Source organism: Manis javanica, chromosome 15 (assembly GCF_040802235.1).
Source record: "Manis javanica isolate MJ-LG chromosome 15, MJ_LKY, whole genome shotgun sequence".
NCBI lineage: Eukaryota > Metazoa > Chordata > Mammalia > Pholidota > Manidae > Manis > Manis javanica.
In genome coordinates this window covers 42,935,566-42,955,874 of record NC_133170.1, presented here as the reverse complement: position 1 = coordinate 42,955,874, position 20,309 = coordinate 42,935,566, and the positions used below count along the sequence as shown (strand labels likewise).

At 37.2% G+C, this 20,309-nt stretch overlaps 1 protein-coding gene across 1 annotated transcript in view; it reads right to left on the bottom strand.

Moving 5' to 3' along the window:
* The window catches only part of KCNH8 (potassium voltage-gated channel subfamily H member 8), a 350,458-nt gene that overhangs the window by 106,525 nt on the left and 223,624 nt on the right, over positions 1 to 20,309 (bottom strand). Inside the window, exon 6 of the mRNA XM_036996268.2 lies at positions 4,409 to 4,566. Coding sequence (XP_036852163.2) covers positions 4,409 to 4,566 — 158 coding nt within the window. The remainder of the gene's footprint in view (positions 1 to 4,408; positions 4,567 to 20,309) is intronic.

The following is a 20,309-nucleotide window of genomic DNA, read 5'->3' as shown; positions in this document are numbered from 1 at the left end:
AAGTAAAACCCTATAAAGTGGTGGTGAAGTAACTTAGTTTTTAAAAAATAATAAGGCTTATAAAACTTGAGTAAGATCTGTTCATAAATACCAGTAGCACCTCCTGTTTCATGGGCTATACTGTCAATTTTTGAAGGCTATCAATAGACAGAAAAGATTTGCCTGAAGCATTTACATCATGTACTCTCTTTCAAACAAACTTACTTAGGGAGCCAAAATTGAATGGAACAAGCCTTTTGCAAAATCTTCTAGGTCCTGCCTTTGTATGCACTAAAGCAACAGACTTATAGCTAAGGGGTTGTTTTTTGACTTTAGGGCCCAACTGAGAAATGCACCCCATTGGTGTCCACCAGAATGGTCAATGTTGCTATTAAGAACATATCTGGTGCACTAATATACATTCTTTTCACACCCTCAAAGGTCCTCAAAGAGCATTCTAAAACAGAAAAGACAAATAAAATATTAACTCCTATGCAAATATAGTTTGACAAATTCCTTGATCTTTACTAATTTGGGGGAGAACCATAAATAGAAGGGAAGAAAGTGGTTTGCATAACTCAATAAATACGTGTTAAATGAGCGAATGAGTAAATTAAGATGCAAAGCACTCAAAGCTCAGTATAACAACAGATATTCAGTGGAAGTGTTTTCAATTGCAATCTTGTGAATTATTTTATTCTGACATATAATAAAATCATAAGATCCATTAAAGAACTTGCCAGCTAGCTTGCTGTTTTCTTTCTTTTTGTCTTCCCTCTCCATTTTTCTGTATCAAATTATTTTGTATCAATTTTTTACTTTCTTCTCCTTCACGTGCAACTTCTAATCTATTATTCTCCAGCTGATTGTAAGCCAGATGATTACATGCTGGGACTGCAATCTCTACACTGTAGCTTAGAGGAATTATGGTGTATGGAGTTTATTTTTAAGCAAATGAATTTGGCAGATAGATGATAATTTTGTAAGTAAAATGAAACCTGGAGCAAAAGTTCCAAATGGAGGAAGCCATCTGCTGTAGCCTGAATTGTGTCTCTGCAGATTTCCTATGTTGAAGCCCTAACCCTCCATGGGATGGTATTTGGAGGTGGGACTTTAGGGACATAATTCGTTTTAGAAGAGGTCATGATGGTGGGGCCCTTAACATGGGATTAGTGCCTTTGTAAGAGACCTGAGAGAGCTCTCTGGGTTTCCCACCCTCTCTCCTGTTTCTCTCTCTCTTGCCCTCCCCAGGCAGGACACAAGAGTAGAGAGCCATCTACAAGCTCAACAGAGGGAGGGCTCTCCCTAAACCAAATCAGCTCGCACCTTGATCTTGGACTTCCCAGCCTTCAGATCTGTGAGAAACACCTTCTGTATAAGCCAGCCAGTTTGTGAAACTTTGTCGTAGCAGACTAAGCAGGCTAAGCCACCACTGGAATATATAATATTGCTGCAGGCAATCTCCCCATTTTCACTGACCAGAGGGCTATGTTTGAGGGAAGAGTGTGGGCTGCCTTTACATGAGAACATTAGCCATTCACAGAGATAAGAGACAGGAGCCTGCTGTCCAGGATGAGGCTGCCCTGGTGAGTTCGCTGGCACTTAAAAAAAAAAAACAACTGAATTATACTTATTTCCATCTCAGTCAACAGCTTCCTCCTATAAAATGTGAATTTTGGTTTCTGATGAATGACAGAAGAGGCACATTTGATTTTGATGGAAATACGTAACTTGAAAAAAGGAAAGAGGTCTTTTTACTCATGGAATGCTTTTCTGAATTTGTCACTGATGAGAATCATCACTGACAAGCACCTTATAGACAGGTGCAAGACAGGGATGCATTCTCCCCGAACCTCACCAAAGGGCGAGTTCCCCTATTACCAGGTGGACGTGACCACCTCCTGGCCGTCAACTAGGTAGGGGGAGAGAAAGAGAAGCTAATTAACACATATTGAGGTCTAAGTGTTAGACACTTAGGCAAGGTATTTTATCAAGCTGCTGTCTTTTTAGGCTGCTCAGTAACTCTCTAGGAATTTTTATGCTCATTTTAGGCCTAATTTGGGGTTAGCTTCCACAAGGAAGTCACTCAGATGGGAAGTGATAAAAGCTGGGATTCATTCTTTTGCCTTATTCACTCTTTATACTTTCCTATCTCATTCATAATTTTCTCTCTCATCGTAGCTGTCATAGTGACTTATGCCTAGTAGATTTTAATAGATAAATGTGTGACCTGTATAGAAAACATTTGCCACCAGCAATTGCAGGCAGAGCCAACGGCAAAGCAGACAACACAGTTTGAAGGCTGTGATGCATTTTTGTATGTCATCTGTGGAGATGCACTGGACTCATTCTGGGTCTGGAAAACCAATACTTTTATTTATTTGTTTCTTTCTTCCTTTCTTTTTGTAAGTCTGTGCAATATAGTGATATAACTGAGAAGATTCTCCTTGTAACTTATGCTTTCCTGGAAGCAAATATAATACTTTCCTGGTCAAAAATATGAAGTTTTCTGTTCACATAGAATATTTCATCCTAACTTATTGGGGAGAATAACAAATTTACACACCAATTTGTTAAGTGATCATGTGCTCACTCCTGTGAAAAGCAGAAAAATTATCACTGATAAGACAGATTCCTTCCTTCCTCCCTTGTTTTCTTTCCTTCTGACAGAAATGTTGACCTATAACTTGTACTCTTTATGAATCATTCGTGCCAGATATTCACAAGTCAGAATGAAGAAAGAGATAGAACAGGAGCACAGAAAGTGTATATGTTTTTAACATTCATCAAAGTATGAGAATTAGACTTTTCAAAAATCCTTTATTTGTGTTATTTTAGGCAAGGATGTTACTTGAGATATAAACATATGTTAGATATTTTAAAATTTTATATAGCTTATAATATACTGATATGATATATACTATTTAAAATTACCCTATTTGTTTAGTACCAAAAGAGAAATGGAATACAAAAAAATTATTATTAGTATTTGGTAGCAAAGCAGCAAGTTAATTTAGAGAAGAGTCTATTAAACACCATTTATTTAACAATTCTCTGGGAGAATTTGAAAAAAATATTCTTAGCATTTTGTGAATTATATATGTCTTTTGTTTTTTTCTTTTTTCCTTGTATTGCAAAAGCCTTGTTTTAAGTCATTGCACTTTCATTATAGTACATTTATCTCGTCAAATTCAATCTTAAAAAGCACTTTAAAAAGCCTGCATAACAATCCATGTGCACTGATTGATATTATATACTAAATTTTTCCCCAGAGCTTTCCTCTCAGTTGAGTAATAAGCCTTTTATAGATGTTGACATCTTCAACTCCCAAACTTAAAGAGGAGGAAAGAAAGAAAAAGAAAAAGAATATACTATTGTACAGGCAATTAATAAATGCACAAATCTGTACTAAATAGTGAAGATTACAATTCAGTCTTCAATCTGAAGTCAATAATTGCTGTATTTGAAACACTGATCACTTTATTAATATGGAAAACAATGCTTTTAAATTCTTGATAGAGAATATGATTTCTCAGGGGGTTGTCAACTGAGTAGGAAATATGTTTAATTTGAGCAAATGTTTTGCAAATTTTTGCCTGCTAAAACTGGTTATTCTTGCAGCAAATTACATTACTGGTCCGAAAATGCTGTTATAACTCCTGAAAAGTGTCTCTATTTATAAGAAAGCACTTACGCTCTTAAGAATACTAATCATTAAACCATAAAAATGTCTACTATACAAGTGGGCATATTTTCTTTCCTGTGAGGAGACATGGGGATAAAGTCTTTAGATGAAGAAAGAGGAGTTACAAATATCAGTAATATCCGAGAGAACTCTCAAGTTCACATTGGCCATTGTGTCAGTGAGGTCGCTGCCCCACCCAACATTTTTACAAAGACTTCTAAGACATGGTTGAATTATTTTAATTTCAGGATTTCTCTCCATCCTGATGGATCTTTTGTTTGGTTGCCAATGAATAATGACATACTCAAGGCAGAGAGTAAAGGTCATAAAAGTAGAAGAAATCTTCAAATTCTCCACCAAATTCTTGAGGCAAATGTCTTAAGCAATATGAAGTAATGCTTAAATTCCTGCAGATGCTTCCCTTAGCAAAGGGTTGGTTTGGTGAGACATTGATAATGCTACACTCAGGGTTTTTGTATATCCTGGTTCTAGGCATTTCAATAAGTAGACACAGGTAATGCAAATTTCAAATCGGAGTAACTCCCTTAAGTGGAGAATCTGCCCTACATAACATGAGCCATCTTGGCATCAGGGCATCATGAGCCATCTTGGCATCAGGGCACAAAATGCTGGACATACAAATTGCCACAAATTGCCACAACCTCTTAAAATCTGAACATGTGAAAAATAACCACCAGGGTAAAATTAACCTCCAAGGTCATGTCAAAGAGTCCCCTTACTCACCACTGTGACATTGAAAGCATACAGGAGATCAAAAGGCAGGGCAGCGATTAAATCAATGATGAACCAGGTGGTGACATAGTGGATGCAAATTGATCTTGCTTCAAAGATAACTTGGCCAGACTTGCTGACATACGTTGTGCGGAAATTTAAAATAATATCTGCTTGAGAAAAAAAGGTAAGGAAAGAGAGGGAAGGAAGAGAGAGAGAGAGAGAAAAAAAGATGGAAAGAAGAGAAGACAGGCAGGAAGGGAGGGAAAGGGAAGAAAAAAATTGTATCAAATTAAATACAAGTAGACAAAAGGTTAACCTCTTAATTAATTTCAGATGGATAATATCCAATATAGTCTTCCTGACAGATTGAGTCCAACTCAACAAACAGGTATTGAAGAAGGGTGAAGAAAGTGGTATTTTCTCAGCTTTTAATACATTCCAGTTATCAGGTCACATGTTAACAGAATTAAAGCAAAAATAAAATAACAATAGCAACAATAGTCATCATTTACTAAATGCTCACTTTGTACCAGACGTTGTCCTAAGAGTCCAGCAGAGGCTGTTTCACTGACGCCTCGCAGCATCTGCTAGAGCAGACAGTATTATCCCCGTGTTAACACAGAAACTAAGTCTCAGTGAGGAAAAGTAACTCACCACGATCATGTTGCCGTAAGGGGCAGAGATGGTTTTGAGCACAGATATACTCTGTAGCCCACATTCTTTTTTAAAATATAATATTACTTTGTTCCATGTACAGATGTTTTACTGATCTCTGTGTGGTTAGGGGATTCACCTCTGCCTTAATGGCATTTGTATTAACAAAATACCAGGAGTTTCTTGTTTGGATTTCCAGGTTTAATTTCCCCCATTGATTTTAGTGGAAGATATAATCATTTTCAACCTTTACATACATCATTCTTTTATTATATTCTTATTTTTATTTTTATAGTAAATATAAATATATTTGTATTTAAGTATTTACATGTACATATATACTTTATATTTAAATAGATTTTTGTATCTTTTAAAATTTGTATTATTATCTACATATTGAACTTTTTATAACACATGAGGCCCTTGTGGACACTGGTCAAAAGATAAAGCCGTAGCCACATGGAGCATCTTAAGCTTCCTCAGGCTGCTGATGAATAAACATCTCTGAGTTTATCATATTAATTCCCTAGTTAAATATCATTAAAGCACTGGAAAAGATAGGCTTTTCCTTAATTTGTCTAGGAGTTGGGTACAACTAGGCCATAGGGAATTTCGGGGTTGGTGCATACATGTAAGGTGATCATGGCTGAACATTGAATGGACTGACGAACACAACAGAAACATACTTCTTCATGCAACTTTGTTCTTGAGAAGTACCATGATTTACTGGCTCAAGGATCAAAGGATCACAGGATCAAAAGATTCCCTCCTTTGATATCTCAGTCAAAGAGAAAGAATTCAAGGAGTTATGAAGCAAATGCAAAGCTGAGGTATATGACTTTTAATTGGATTGGGATAATCTTTACAGCAAATTAAACCATTGAAAGTGAGTGGAATAGTGTTGTATGGGGTTAAAAATTGGTTGCTATTATCATGATGTTGACAAAGATCAAACATACCACAGTGGGCACTTTATTTTTGTATATCATTTTTACCTTTCAGGTCCCCATTTGTGGTAGGTGGGATTCTAAGATGCCCCCATGACTCTCACATTTATATGATCTAGTCCCCTTGAGTGAGGGTGGAATCTAAAAGCATGAGGTATCAAGCCATGGTCATGTTGTAGTACATGGCTAAAGAGAGATTATCCTGGCTGGCCTGGCCTGTAAGCCCTTCACAAGCAGAGTTTTCTTCAGCTGATGGTGATTGGAAGCTAGTGAGACCTGCTCTTGCTGGCCTGGGAAGAAAGCAACTTCCCTCTTGTGGAAAGCATTATGTGGCAGGGCACAGTGGGTAGTCTCCACTTGCTGAGAGCAGCCCGTCTCTGACATGTAGTAAGAAGTGGGGGCTTCAGTCCTACAACCATAAGGAAACAAATTATTCCAATAGTCACGTGAGTTCAGAGGAGGATCCTGAGCTCCAGACTTTAGTTGAAACCTTGATTTTAGCCTGATGTGGCCCTGAGCAGAGAAACCGGACCTGGACTTCTGACCTGTAGAAATTATGAAATAATAAATGGGTGTTGTTTAAAGTCGCTAAATTTGTGATAATTGGCTATGCTGCAATAACAAATGAATACAACATTTGTTATGTCATAGGTTCTTATGACAGCTTTGTGAGGTGGATAATATAGAAATTATCACAAGACAGATTACTGTTACATTATTATAGATAAAACATATGTTCTTAGCATGAGCCCCAGACTGTTCTAGGCCCTTTATAAACATAATCTCATTGACTCCTTATAACACTGCTAAGAAGTATGCACTTTTTATATCCTCTGTTACAGATAAAGGAACTGAGGCACAAAAGTAGTTAAGAGACTTGCCTGTGGTTATTCAGATGACAGAAGAGAAGCACAGAATTAAACCCCTCAGCTAGTTAATGAAAGGGAAAGACTCAGATCGAAGTCTCCTAAATTCCAGTTCAGGGCTTTGGCTTTGGTGCTGTAGTGGAAGTTTGGAGCAAGTTGTAGGTGACTCAAAAATAAAACAGTGATTGCTCTAGTTTATCGTGAGTGATCTAACTTTTTTAAATGGAATTATTAAAAGTCTTATTTTTGTCAAAAAGTAAAAACATTGCAATACTTCCATTTTTAATATTGAGAATTTGAAAGCATGAAGCTATGAACCACTCACACAGGAGGAAAATGATCGCAAGACTATCCCCACTATGCACTGCGCGGTCAAGTGCCAGTGCAGCACTGAAGCACGGCCCCCACGGAGGGGCCAGGAGCACAGTGGAATGCCATCAGGTCGGCATGGAGGCCGAACTTTCCATTCTTTCTCTTTAACCCCTAGGATCACTTCTTTGGTTCCCAGAAGAAAGCCCAGGGTAGGCATTTAGTTATGAATGAGAAATCCAGAGTTGCATACCAAGCCCTTCAGTGATCTTTGGCTTCCACAGCACAGGCTGAGGGAAGTCTGTTAAGTTCATTAAAAATTGAACAAACAAATTCCTTGCCTGATCACTAGGTCTACCCCAAATTTCACAGAACACTCACTGCCACCCTCCACTTGCCTGGGGCATTCCCATGAACCAAGGAATACATAAAATGATTGGCCTTTGGTGGATGAATGCAGCAAACATTTTTGAAGCTGTGTAGTTAATTATGTGGTTGAGTGAAAAACCGAAGAGGTGCAGACTTTTGAATAGAAAAGATGTTTTCTTGGATGAATCATTACAGAATACCAATTTAGAAAGCTTTTAAAAAATAGTTTGTTACTCAAGTTAATCAGGTGAAAAGATGTTAATTTTAGTTTTAAAAGAAGTAATTATAAGATTTTATACACAAATAGTAATAGTAGTAAAAGAATATAAATGCTTTTTCTTTAAAAAATCAGTGGATACAAATATATTTTTGAAATATATGAATATCTGAGGTTTGTTTTCAGGGAGTAAACCCTAGATATATATTATATTCTCTGATTTCCAGGACCATGGTACTGTTATCGCACAAGGACTGGAGGTTTATCCCATTATTATTTCTGATAGCTGCTTTTTTAAAAAGCTACTTTAGTCATATGCATAAGAGTAGATACCATTCTGGTGTATTGTGATTTACAAAACATTTTTTCACGTTCATTAGTTTGTTTGGTTCCCAGGCTCCTGCTGTCATTTTACCAGTGACTCCGGAGATCTAAGGAAATTGTTTCACGTCATGGAGATAGTAAGCAACAAAAAGAGAGGACGTCTTTTGACACTTGGCCCCATTTTCTTCCATTATCTTAAAGATTCACTGTGCTGACAAATATATTTTAGAGATAGTAACATGTAGGTGCAGGGAAATGCATTTCTGATTATAGCCCTTAGATCAAATTCCACATCAGCAGCACCTGGGAAAAAGAATATTAAATCAGAGTCACAGAACTGAATATGGGAAATGAACTACCTTTGATCTAGAAATACAAGGACTAGGCTTTCATCTAGGTACAATTGAGAATGCACTCTGCTCTCTCTCCTCTGATAAGGATGTGGTGGTGGTTCAAGAACCAGGAGAAATCAGTGTTGGTAAATATTCCTTTAAATAGAAGAACACCGATGGCTAGCATAATTTCTCCTTTAAAAGTGAAGGAAGCATAGAATAAAATAGGGGGAATGTGATGAGGAAGAAAAGAGCCTTCCAGATGTGGTGTCTCAAACAAGAGAATCATGGGGGCAAAGTGGAGCACCATGAACACTGGCTACAGCCAGTCCTTCTCCTGTGCTGTCTCACTTCCTGTGAGATTCTGTATCTTTGGCAAATTAAGTCAGCGCCTTATTCAAATGTTACAGTAACAAATGTGGTCTACCTGAAAGGCAGCAGAATGGTTTTCACTTTGAGACATTTAGAAAGCATAAGTATAATGCTTTTTGACTTTATGTTGAAAATACATGAGAGTGTACTCACTATCCAAATTTTATGTCATTTTCTTATTAATTCTACTTATTGCCAATGTGCACAATTGGCACACATGCATACACACACACACACATAGTTTGAGTCAGGAAAACAAATTCTAAAAACTGTTAACAAATTAATTCATAAGAATTCACCACTTAGAAACTTTAATGTCTTACTGTTTGTGTATTTGTAAGTGATCAATGTGGCACATAGTGCTAGTATCATGTGCAATGAGTACTAAGCAGGGCAATAGAGTATTACCATATATATTCTATGTGATTTGTAGAAATTCCAAAAAAAATATGATCATAATATACCAAACCAAAATGAGGCATAATATAACTGAATTACCTGATGACTCACATGGCATTGAATTATTTGCGGGATAATCAATTGGCCTTTGTTGTATTTCAGTTGTACACAAGTTTAATTAAAATAATAGAGAGATAACTGTGTACATATTGTTTTTATATTGTTTGGACCTTCAAGAATGAATGTTTTGTTTCTCTCCCACACGAAATGGCTATGAATAGGGACTAAAAAGCAGGAAGATTAAATTCTTCTTTTCTAATTTGATTTTTCTCAAGAACTATGTAATGAGAAACTACCCCAAGAAAGGTGAAATTTGATATGGCATGCATTCATAGATTTTTCTTTATCAGCATGCATGACAGATGGGAAATACTTTTAAAATCATATTGGCTTACCCTTTAAGAAGTAAATTAAAATATAATGGGGTACATGACAGCATATGCACCACATACAAATAATTAATATCTTCATTTAGCCATTTCTTTAAAAATTAATCAATGTAGTACAGCGTGGGTGGAAAGATATTTAACTAAACCAGCTGCTGACTAGCATTCTAAATGGACCTTGCCTTTTTTTTCATTGCTTTTGAGGTGCTCCTTTGAACACAGTATGATGTCACAGCAAATTTGAGCTAGAAGGTGTGGGAAGAATGAATAGCTGCGAGCTGAAAATGAAGAGGCTTGAGGAACTAACTATCCTAGGGATGACTGTCATTGACTGCCAATATTAGTGGATGAAGGTTTCACGTGACTTGGTCATTGCTTGTCTTGTCATTGTTTGTCCTTCTTGCTTCCTTTAGATGAGGGATTTATGGAAAAGAAAAGGCAGTAGACCAAGTGAGAAACAGCACGTAAGAGCAAGTGCCTACTGGCTGAGACCACCAGCTGGACGGGGGTTTGATGATGGCACTGGCTTCTGTTTAGTGTTGTTATGGTGGACTGTTACGTTGGTTTCAACCCTCAACATCAACATCTCCTGGACCCATTTCCATGGGTAAAGTCCTCTATTCTAATGTCTCTTCAAACACAGGAGCCCTATTCCTGTCATCCTTCAGAAGGATGTGGTCAGCCAGGCATTGAATGCTCCCTGCAATGGTGAGCCCTCTGGTTTCACAAGCACTATCTTAGTTTGATCCTCCGTCACTAGATTGTTCTCACTTTCCTCACATAGATGCCTTCCTCCCTGAAACTCCCTCCCTTGTCCTAGTTTTGTTCTTAGCAGTAACACTGAATATGTTGTCCTCTCCCACCCAAAAAAGCCCTCCTGTGGATATTTAAGATCAGTCATCAAGTTCTCTGTGTCCAGGCTGAATATCTCCATTTTTACTAACTGTCTGTTACTGATCTGGTTTCCTCTTCCCAGTCCTGGTGCTTCCCTCTACTTTGGTAGTTTTCACAACAAAGTCTCCTTTCCCCTTCTCCTCTTTTCAGGCTGAGCTTTATTCAGGCTCACTTTATTTTGTGAAGTGAGCCACCCCATTGATTTTTATTTTGAAAAGGAATCGTCAAGTCTTTAACACAATAGGAAAGACAGAAAAACCACTCAGTAGTTGAACACTGTCCTTTTGGAAGCAAGGTAGTGAAAGTGTGGCAGAATATTCCACCCCAAGTACACCATTTCTGCCTAAGAATTATTTTAACCTGAAGGCAACTGAGAAGCAGGGGAAACAATAAAACTACCTGCCCTCCCCCATTTGCCTAAAAGCAGGACACACATTTTTAAAGAGGTCCCTCCTCCCCTCCCCAAGTTAACCCCCCAGCAGCCTGAGCAGGGTGCAGATAGTAGCTCATATGCCCCTCCACCCACCACAGGGCCTCCAGAGCTCTTGCTCCCCCAACTCTGCAACCCCTGGTTACCAGACTTCAAACGTTTTGCCAGTTGGGTGGGAATAGAAGGCTTCTAGTAATACATTTAGAATTGGTTTTCACTTCTAGTAATGCAGCCTTAGTAAACTGTTGGGGATCTTAAAAAAAAAACCTCTTGTTGATGTAAACTTTTGCCAACTTAAATCTCCTAACATTTTTGTACAGATTACTCCCCATTGACTGCTCATGTCCTTTACTGGAAGAACTGAGCTATACCTTTCAGCTTTGCTATAAAATATCAAATATAAAATGTAGTATAAAAATACCACTATTGAGGACCTGTTGTTCCCTTTGCCCCTGGCAAGGCCCTTGGGGTATCCCCCTTTTTGGGGGGCATCCAAAAAAAAGCAAGCTTTTGTCTGGTAACCATGGACTCTCATTTTTTATTATCTGATGTCATTCCACCTTTTGGTAAGGAAGCCCCATCTGTGAATATGTTGGAAGGTCAAAGGAGTTGGCATGCATGCCCAGTAGATCTCTATTAAAAACTCCTCTCATTGTCTATAACTAATTATTCATTTGTATTGACTTTGTTACATTGCTTTCATTTTATTGTATAAGTTCACCTCATCAAAAGACTTCTACATAACATGCACATTGGTATGTGTGAAAGCTACCAATTTTGGCTCCTTATAAATTATTCACTTTTTCAGTGATACGTAACTTTATGATACATATTTAACTTGTAACTACTGGATCATTTTTAATAAAAATAATTTAATGTTTAAACATAACCCTACTGAAAAACCATGATTTTAGCATATGCTACTTAAATATAGAAAGTTTTTTGGCATACTTATTCTGTCTATGGTTATAGTGATCAGTTGGTAAGATTTCCAAATTTACACAGAATAGAAAATATAAAGACTATTGTATCTATAGTATTTGGTCATGAAATAAAGGAAAACCTAATAATTAGAGTTTATTAATTTAATATGAAGTGAATATTGATTATCCAAGTAATAAAGATTTAGAATTAATGAAGACTAAGATAATACAAGTTTGTTAGTCCAGTTAATGTTTGCTCCAACATGACATCCAAAATACATATCTTCATCAGAGAGAAAAATTTTAGATTAAATACTAAGATCTTTTATAGTTTACACATCACTTCATGTTTTAATTAAGACTTTGATGTTCATTTTCATACTTGAGGAAAATAATTTCTTTAGTATATGTGGTCATCTTTAGTACTGTTTACCAAGTATTTCTGGCTCTCTGCTCTCTGGTATGATTATATTTCCTTGGCCCCTTAAGAGATGTGTGTCTGAAATGTATGTCTGATTTGCTTTGGCTAAAACTGAGAGAGAAGGAGTAGCTTTAAATGCTTCTCAGCAAAATTTTGAGAGCTAGTGTGCAGTTCCTCACTTTTTTTTCCCTCTGCCTTGATGACCACGGAAGCATGTGGGGAGGTAGAGCTTCGGTGAGCCTGGGGTTCTGAGTGACTGCGATGAGCAGAGCTCACGGCGGACCCATAAGGGCTGCACAGCTAGAGGGAGACACACACCTTTGTGTGACGTGTAACCCTGAGAACTGAGGCTGTTTGCTACCACAGCAAGCCCTAGCCCATCCTGACAGACAGTTATCCCTAAAAAGCTTCTGAGCAGAGGGGCTCCCAGTGGGAACCTGGAGTCAGACTTCCTGGGTTCCTAGTACCCGGAGCAGGGACTGGCTGTCGTCATTAGTAGTATTAGTGTTACTACTACCATTCTCTAGGCTTCAAAACTGAGAAACGGGCAATGAATGACTGATCTGAGGTCACCTAACATGTTAATAATATTTTTAATTATTACTTAACAGACTTGATGCACATAAGATAGTGGTGCTAAAATGACAATGAAGTAGTGTCTTTGAAAACAAAAGCAGGTAGCATTTATTAAATTCTTACCATGTGATAGATATTGTTTTAAGTGCTTTACATGTATTAGCTATTTTGATCCCCACACAATCACTGTGAAGTAGGTATTATGTCCATTTAGTGACAGGTTATAGACTTATTATTTATTTGCTCAAGGTTACCCAACTAGAAAGTGGTTGAGCTAGAATTTCTACTTAGAGTCTGTCTATATGTTACCATGAAAACATTTTTTATTATAGCTCTTTTCCTTCTTTTGGCTTGAAAAGAGGGTTCTTCTGGTTATATCTATGCATTGCTTTTTGAAATTAGGTAAACTTTCAGTCATAAAAAGACTATTTAGCACTTTGAACATAAGTTGCCACATGCAAAATTTTTTGTTCAACGTATTTCAAAAGATATTCCTCCCTCAAGAATTGTATATATACTGTCAAATGTACTGGTCTTAAGTGAACAGCTTGATGAATTTTCCCAAAGCTGACCATCTTTGTCATTACCAATGGATAGAGATAAAACTAGGGGAAGAACACTGAAAGTCTCCTTTATGATCCTGCCTAGCCTCCAAAAGGTCACTGTTATGCTCATTACAATAGATTAATTTTGCTTAATTAGTTAAGAACTTTATATAAATGCATCCATATAGTAAATACTCCTGTGTGTGGATTCTTTCACTAAGCATTGCATATATGATTTTCATCATCTGGTATCATGTTACCATGTTCACTTTATTTTTATTGCTTCATAGTATTTTTTTTGTAGAAATAAACAGAAATCCCCTCCTTAATTTTATTCTTGATGAAAATTTGGGTTGTTTCCAATTTAGGTTATTACATTTCATGCTCTTAGAAATATATACATATACACACACAGACATGCAGGTAACACACACACACACATACTGTAACTATGTCTTTCCTATAAGTCAAATTGCTTTTATAAAATAATTATATATTTTATTTTAGTAGATACTGACAGAGTTTAACAGAGAGACTGTACTGATTTACATTCCTACATATAGTTCATAAAATTTTAGCTTCCTCCGTATCTTCTTGCAACCTAAATAACTTGTCCTTTTTTTAGCCATTCTAGTGATGTTAAAATTTTCATTTTCCTAATGATATCAAGCACATATTAATTACACATTTGGATACCCTTTTTCATGAAGCTGATTCAGGAGTTTGGTCTAATGAAATATGTTTCTCTCCCTCCTCTTTTACTGATTTATAGAAATTATTATTACATATTCTGATTATGATTTGTGTTCTGTTTAAGTAGTTTGCACTTATGCCAAGATCATTAAGGTATTCTACTATGATACCTTTTAGGAATTTTACTTTTTAACTTTCAGATTTTGTCTGTGATCCATCTGCAACTGATTTTGTGTATGGGATGATGCAGAAGTTTAGATTTATGTTTTATCAAGTAGACATCCAATTGATCCAGCACCATTTTAGAAAACTATGATTGCCCTAAAGCATAAGTCATAAGTCAGTGATCATATATGTGTGTATCTATTTCTGGTTTCTATATTTTGTTCCAATGACCTGTTTGTCAGAGACCAGCTTTTCCCACACAGTCAAAAACAGCTATATTTAAGGACTCTTAAGAGCATTTAAAATATGACTAATATATTTGACTTTTAAAGCAAAAATTGATTACTCACAAATCTGAAGTGTTATATTAAAAAAAACCTAAGTGGAATACAGTATTCAGTATTAAAGTAATGGAACCATGCTTGATTTAGAGAAAAAGATATTTTCACTTAAGCCCATTATGATTTTGTGGTTATTTTTGTGAATGCCAACAATAGAAATTACCCGTATATTTATGTTATGCTAGAATCGCACTTCTACTCTTGGTTTCCATTAATTCAGTCTATTTTTGAGACACTGTGAACAATAAAATCATAAAAATATCAATAATATCACGCCACACCCATCCGACTTCAGTAACATCTGAGTAGGACCAGGTGGCGATGCCCAAGTTGGGACCCACACTCGTTCTTTGCTCTAGTTGCATCCGGGTCACTGACGAAAAGAAAGGTGGGAAGCAACATGGTGTCTGTTTTATAAATTCTCCCTGGGGGTTGTCTGAGTAGGGAGCGTAATCCAAACGCAAGTCAAGTCACTATCACCAGGCATTTAGGGGCCAATAATTCACTGTGGTAGTTATTTCACCAAAGCCAAGAAGGGAAGTCACAAGGCAAGCAGAATAAAAAATCCAAATAATCACACGTGGAACTCAACAAGAGAGCAGTACACAGGGGCCAGGAGGAACTCCAGAGCCAGTTAATGCGGAGATGCACTGAGATTAGAGTCGGAGTCGGGAAGGGAGATGAGCTCTAGGAGGTGAAATCTATTTTAGGGAAATGTACGGTAGCAAAGGGTTCCCGATTAGAGCTAAGCCTTTAAAGAAACAAAGTTTCCAGTTCTTTTTATTTGTTCATATTTCACAGTGGAAGTTTTTCAAAGTTCATACAAAGTTCGTCCTTTAAATTTAGTATACTGTATTTCTGGAGGGAAGGGAAGAAATTGCTCCGGTACCTGTTTCTATAAATAAAATACAGTGTCTAGAGTTTCTCAGTGATATTTCAGAGAAAGAAAAACATATTAGTCAAAACCTACCAACCCTGTTTTATTTTCTACTTGTTTTAATTACTAATTTCTACTTATTTTCCACATACAGGACAGTGGTTTTTGATGTAAAAATGAGTAACTAAAATTTTACAAATGCACATCCATTTGTTAAAAACTATTTACCCACGTGTTTAGGAAAGGTCTTCAAATTAGCCTTCTATTGCACAAGATAGTTTTACTGCTGTTTTCTTAGCAACACAACTAAAATCATCTTGTCTTTATTTGGGCTAGAGTCAGAGGTGCTTCAAAATACAGGTTATCCGGATTGAACTCTGCCACAAACTGGAAAGCTGAGGTATTTCAAGAAGCTGTTTTTCTGACGCACCACTCAACAACAGTAATGCAATGTGGTATTTGGCTGTCACTAGTCCGTTACTTGACTTGGAGTAGTTTTGATTAATTCTGTTATCCAACTTAATCCTGTTTGCATATTTAACTTGAATATCCAACAGTACTGATGCCATTCTGAATACATATTTACACGTTAAGTAGAAATGTCTCCTTTGTTATTCAAGAGATGCAAACATATGTGTCTCTCAACTCGCTTCAAGATGGCTATTGGCCATACGTTCTGTGGTTATTTTAATCATTATCAAACTTTTCATGTGGATGGTCAGACCAGATTTTCAATCTGTTATGAAAAGACATCTCTTGGTAATGGGATTCATTGAATTAACTTACTAAAGATGTCCAAGGCAAGGGCTGATTATGGTATCACCCTCCGGAGCTCTTCACTATTCTTCCTCTGGCTGTCCTATTACGTAGTCCCTTTAATAAGCATGCAAATTATTGCCTTTCCTTATCTATAGGTATCACCCCCTGGGGAGAACTGGCTTAATGACTTGTAATACACAAAACTTGAAATATATTCAAAACACACAATAGCAAAGTTCTTAAATGATTGTGGAGCAATAGCATATTTATTTATTTTGGGGTAGAAGGTTTGCATATTATGTTGATATTAGGTTCTAAAGTCAGTGAGTAAAGAGTAAATCACTTAGTCAAATTATACCCAAAAGAATTTGAGTGACCCATAAAGTATGTCATTCCAACATATCATCTCTCATTAAGTCCACGTGCCACTTCTCCCTTTAGCATTAAAATAGATCGTGGTACCTTCAGTTAAATAGCAGAGGAAGCAGTTGACTTGTGTCCAAGTCAATATTCAAATCAGTCACATCCCCACTCCATGGGAGAAACAAAGAAACTAAGACCTGTCTCACACCTTGGCATATATTCTCTTTAAATTGAATGAGGGGAAAATTGCCTCTAATATTTAAAATAGCATGTTGGGTTTCTTCTCTTTTTCTCTCAATCTAAAAGCCCTATAAAGCAACTGTAATATGAAATACAAAATATAACTACAAAAATAGCCATTCACCAAAATTTATATCCTCCCTTTTCCAGGGTAAAAGAACTGTAGCTGGACGACTCTTCCCAGCCCCCTTTGTAACTAGTGTGTTCACATGGCTAGGCTCTTGCAAATTTTATGCTTTGCCCATAAAATTACTTGCATTTGATTTTCCACAGTCCTTGCTTGTGTGTTTCTGCTGGATGGAGTGACCTCAGAAGCCATCCCCTATAGATGGTAGAGCCACTGTGGGTCTTAGTCCTTAAATGACTACGTGCGACCACCTCCCCTACTCCCTACCAGCCTTTAATACTCTCCCCAGAACATCAGGAGAGAAATAAATCAATTCCTGTATACCTCATAAGCCAATGAATTACTGTTGCAGCTCTTGTTACAATATCTTATTAAACCTAATGTAAAAAGCAAAGGCCACTGCTCTCATCCTTCCATTAACTTAGTAACTTAACAGTTTCTAGCCCCATGAAATAATGCTTTGGTAGCTGGTCTTGACAGTCCAATCAAAACATGACCTTTTATCATTATGGGACAGGGACTAACCCAGTTCCCCAGCCTCTACTGTGGGTGGCAGTGCTCCTAAGGAGCAGCTACTCTTGTGCAGTCCTTAGCCAGAAATCGGTCAGCATCACCTCAGCACAGACTTCCTGCAGCCATACCTGGGCATCCGAGCTCCTGGTGCTGCTTGTTGAAGCCAAGGCGTTAAGGTGATCCACTGAAGTCATACACTACACACTTGTCAGATTTAGCAAATTAAATGCAGAACAGCCAGTTAACTTTGAATCTCAGATAAAGAATGAAAAATTCTTTAGCACAAACACGTCCCATAAAAAGAAAAATGTCCTTTTATTACTACAACTCTCTTTGGACTAGTAACTTTCTCAAAAGACATCCATGACCTGAAATCGACCATACGTCTTCATCTCCCTAACATATGTGCATAAATCTACCCAGTGGTCCTACAGAAACCTGAAGAACTTGTCCCCCTGTCCTACCCCAGGAGAAGGATCCTACTGTAGAAGTGCACTATACCGAAGAGACGTGCTTCAACACCAGAAACATGACATAGAATCTCCTCATTTGCCTCTTTGTCACAAACACAGCGTTTCCATTTTTGGGAAAAAAGTCTTTGTTAGCTGCTATAACTATTAATCTTGCTGCATCATTTTCTTCCTGTTTCATTATATACAACCTATGTTCTAGACCTTTACTTCTATCATCAACTCATGCAAAGCAAGCAGTATTTCATCCACTTTTTCTCCATCTACTTTTATAGCCATGCATTCTTGCGCTGTCTTATTATGTATGCAGAATCACTGTGTACCCATGGAATGACCTTTTTAGGTCTCCACCTTTTCCTTTTTTGAAGAGTCAGTCATTTTGGACATCTTTCTGTTCACATCTGGCCTCCTAAAACAATGAATGAGGAGAACTGCTTCTTGTTCAATATGCTAACCTTTTGTTCCACTCCAGTGTATTTTGAGTCTTTCCACACTTCTTAGTATATTTTTTGGATTATCTAATGTAAATAAAAATATTTTGAAGGTCTCCAGAGGAATAAGACCATGATTACTGATTTCTATGGAAACTCCAAGAACCATGCTATGAGCAAAACGGAAGCAAGTTAAAACTACATATACATTTTTTCATTACTTAATTTTCTAATCTTAGTTCAGTTAATGTGGTGATATGGTAAAATGTCATGACCTTTTGGCATGAGCATTGGCTTTAAAAGAAAATGTAACTGGCTCTATCACTTAGTAGTCCTGTGTCCTTAGGGAAAATTTTTTAACCTTGTCTAAGTTCTAATTTCTACTTAAGTAAAACAGAACTAATAACGATGGTCCTTCATGTATTTACTCAACCAATATTTATTGATCACTTAATATGTACATGTATTAGCTAGATTCTGGGAGTACAAAGATGATTAAAACTCTGTTCCTGCATTCACAGAAATTATAGTTTAGTAGGGGATCTAGGTAAATAAACAGGAAACTATAAAGGTATGTGATGGGTGCTATGGATATACACCAAAAAGGACCAGCTCACAGCTTGAGAGGTGAAGCTTCAACAGCCAGGTGGAATATAACTAGTGAGCTGTGTCCTAAAGGCTGAATAAGAGTTAGCAAGGCAAAGAGGGAAAGGGGGAAGGCTGGAAGTATGCCTTTTTTAAAGTTCAAGAAGAGGTAGTGATTAATCAGTGAGAGAGGAGATGATCAGATATACATTATATTAAAACAACAACAAAATCTGGCTTTCGTGTAGTAAATAAATCCTGAGGGTGTAGGTAGTGAAGGAAGTTAGTTGGGGGTTAGAGTAATCCAGTCAGCCCAGTGGCGACCAGAACTAAAGTAGTGGCAGGGAGACTGAGAATACAGAATGTATCAACAGATGCATAGGAGGTGGACCATACAGGATTTTGAGTTTGATTTTACTGGGGGATTAAGGGACAGGGAGGAATCTGTGAAAATCCTTAAGTTCATGGCGTGGGATCATATTCAGAAATGGGGAAACCAAGGAAGTAAACAGGTGTACAGTTTAGCAGGAGAAGGTGATGAGTTCATTTTTGACCTGTGGCAGCTGTTTCATTGGAAAGATACCCTGTCGATGGCTGAATACATGTGTCATGAAGTTTTAGAAGCAATCAGGGTCAAGACACTGTTTTGGAAACTACCAACACTGAAATAGTAGGAGGTGATGCAGTCACCCATGATGAGTGTGGCAGAGAGGAGAGAAAACCATGGATGAAACTCAGGGGACTACTTCATTACCATACAGGCAAAGTGAGAAGCGCTCATGAGGGAGATTGAGCAGCAACATCAGGAAGAACAGTATGCAATGAGGCTGATGGAGAGGAGAGTACCACATATGTAAAGAGATCTAGTCAGAAAACAAGCACCATTTGACGAACAAGAGGCCTTAGTGCTGGGAAAACTTTTCTGTGGCTTTGTTACAGGCCTTAAATGAAATCATAAGTATAAACCTTATGTCTACTGTTCACAATACGTTTACTCCTCGTTTCTCTTTACATTTCCTTTCTTTTTAGAGTGATTTTAACCTCTTTGAGCTTCTATTTCTTCCTCTATAAACTGTGATGAATACTTAGTTCTTAATTATACTGTACTGTGTAGGGTCTCCCTCAGCAGCCTCGTGACATAGGGAAAACAGGAAGCAGGTCTTCACAACTTCAGTTGCAAATGAAGTAATGTAAATAAGTACACTTTAAATATTCTAATACTCTCACTTGAAACCAAGTTTGAGTAATTAAAAAAAATCAACTTACCCTCTTTGCACTGTTCTTGGTGAGCCTATCTGTCTTACCCAGGTCTGTGTGTGATT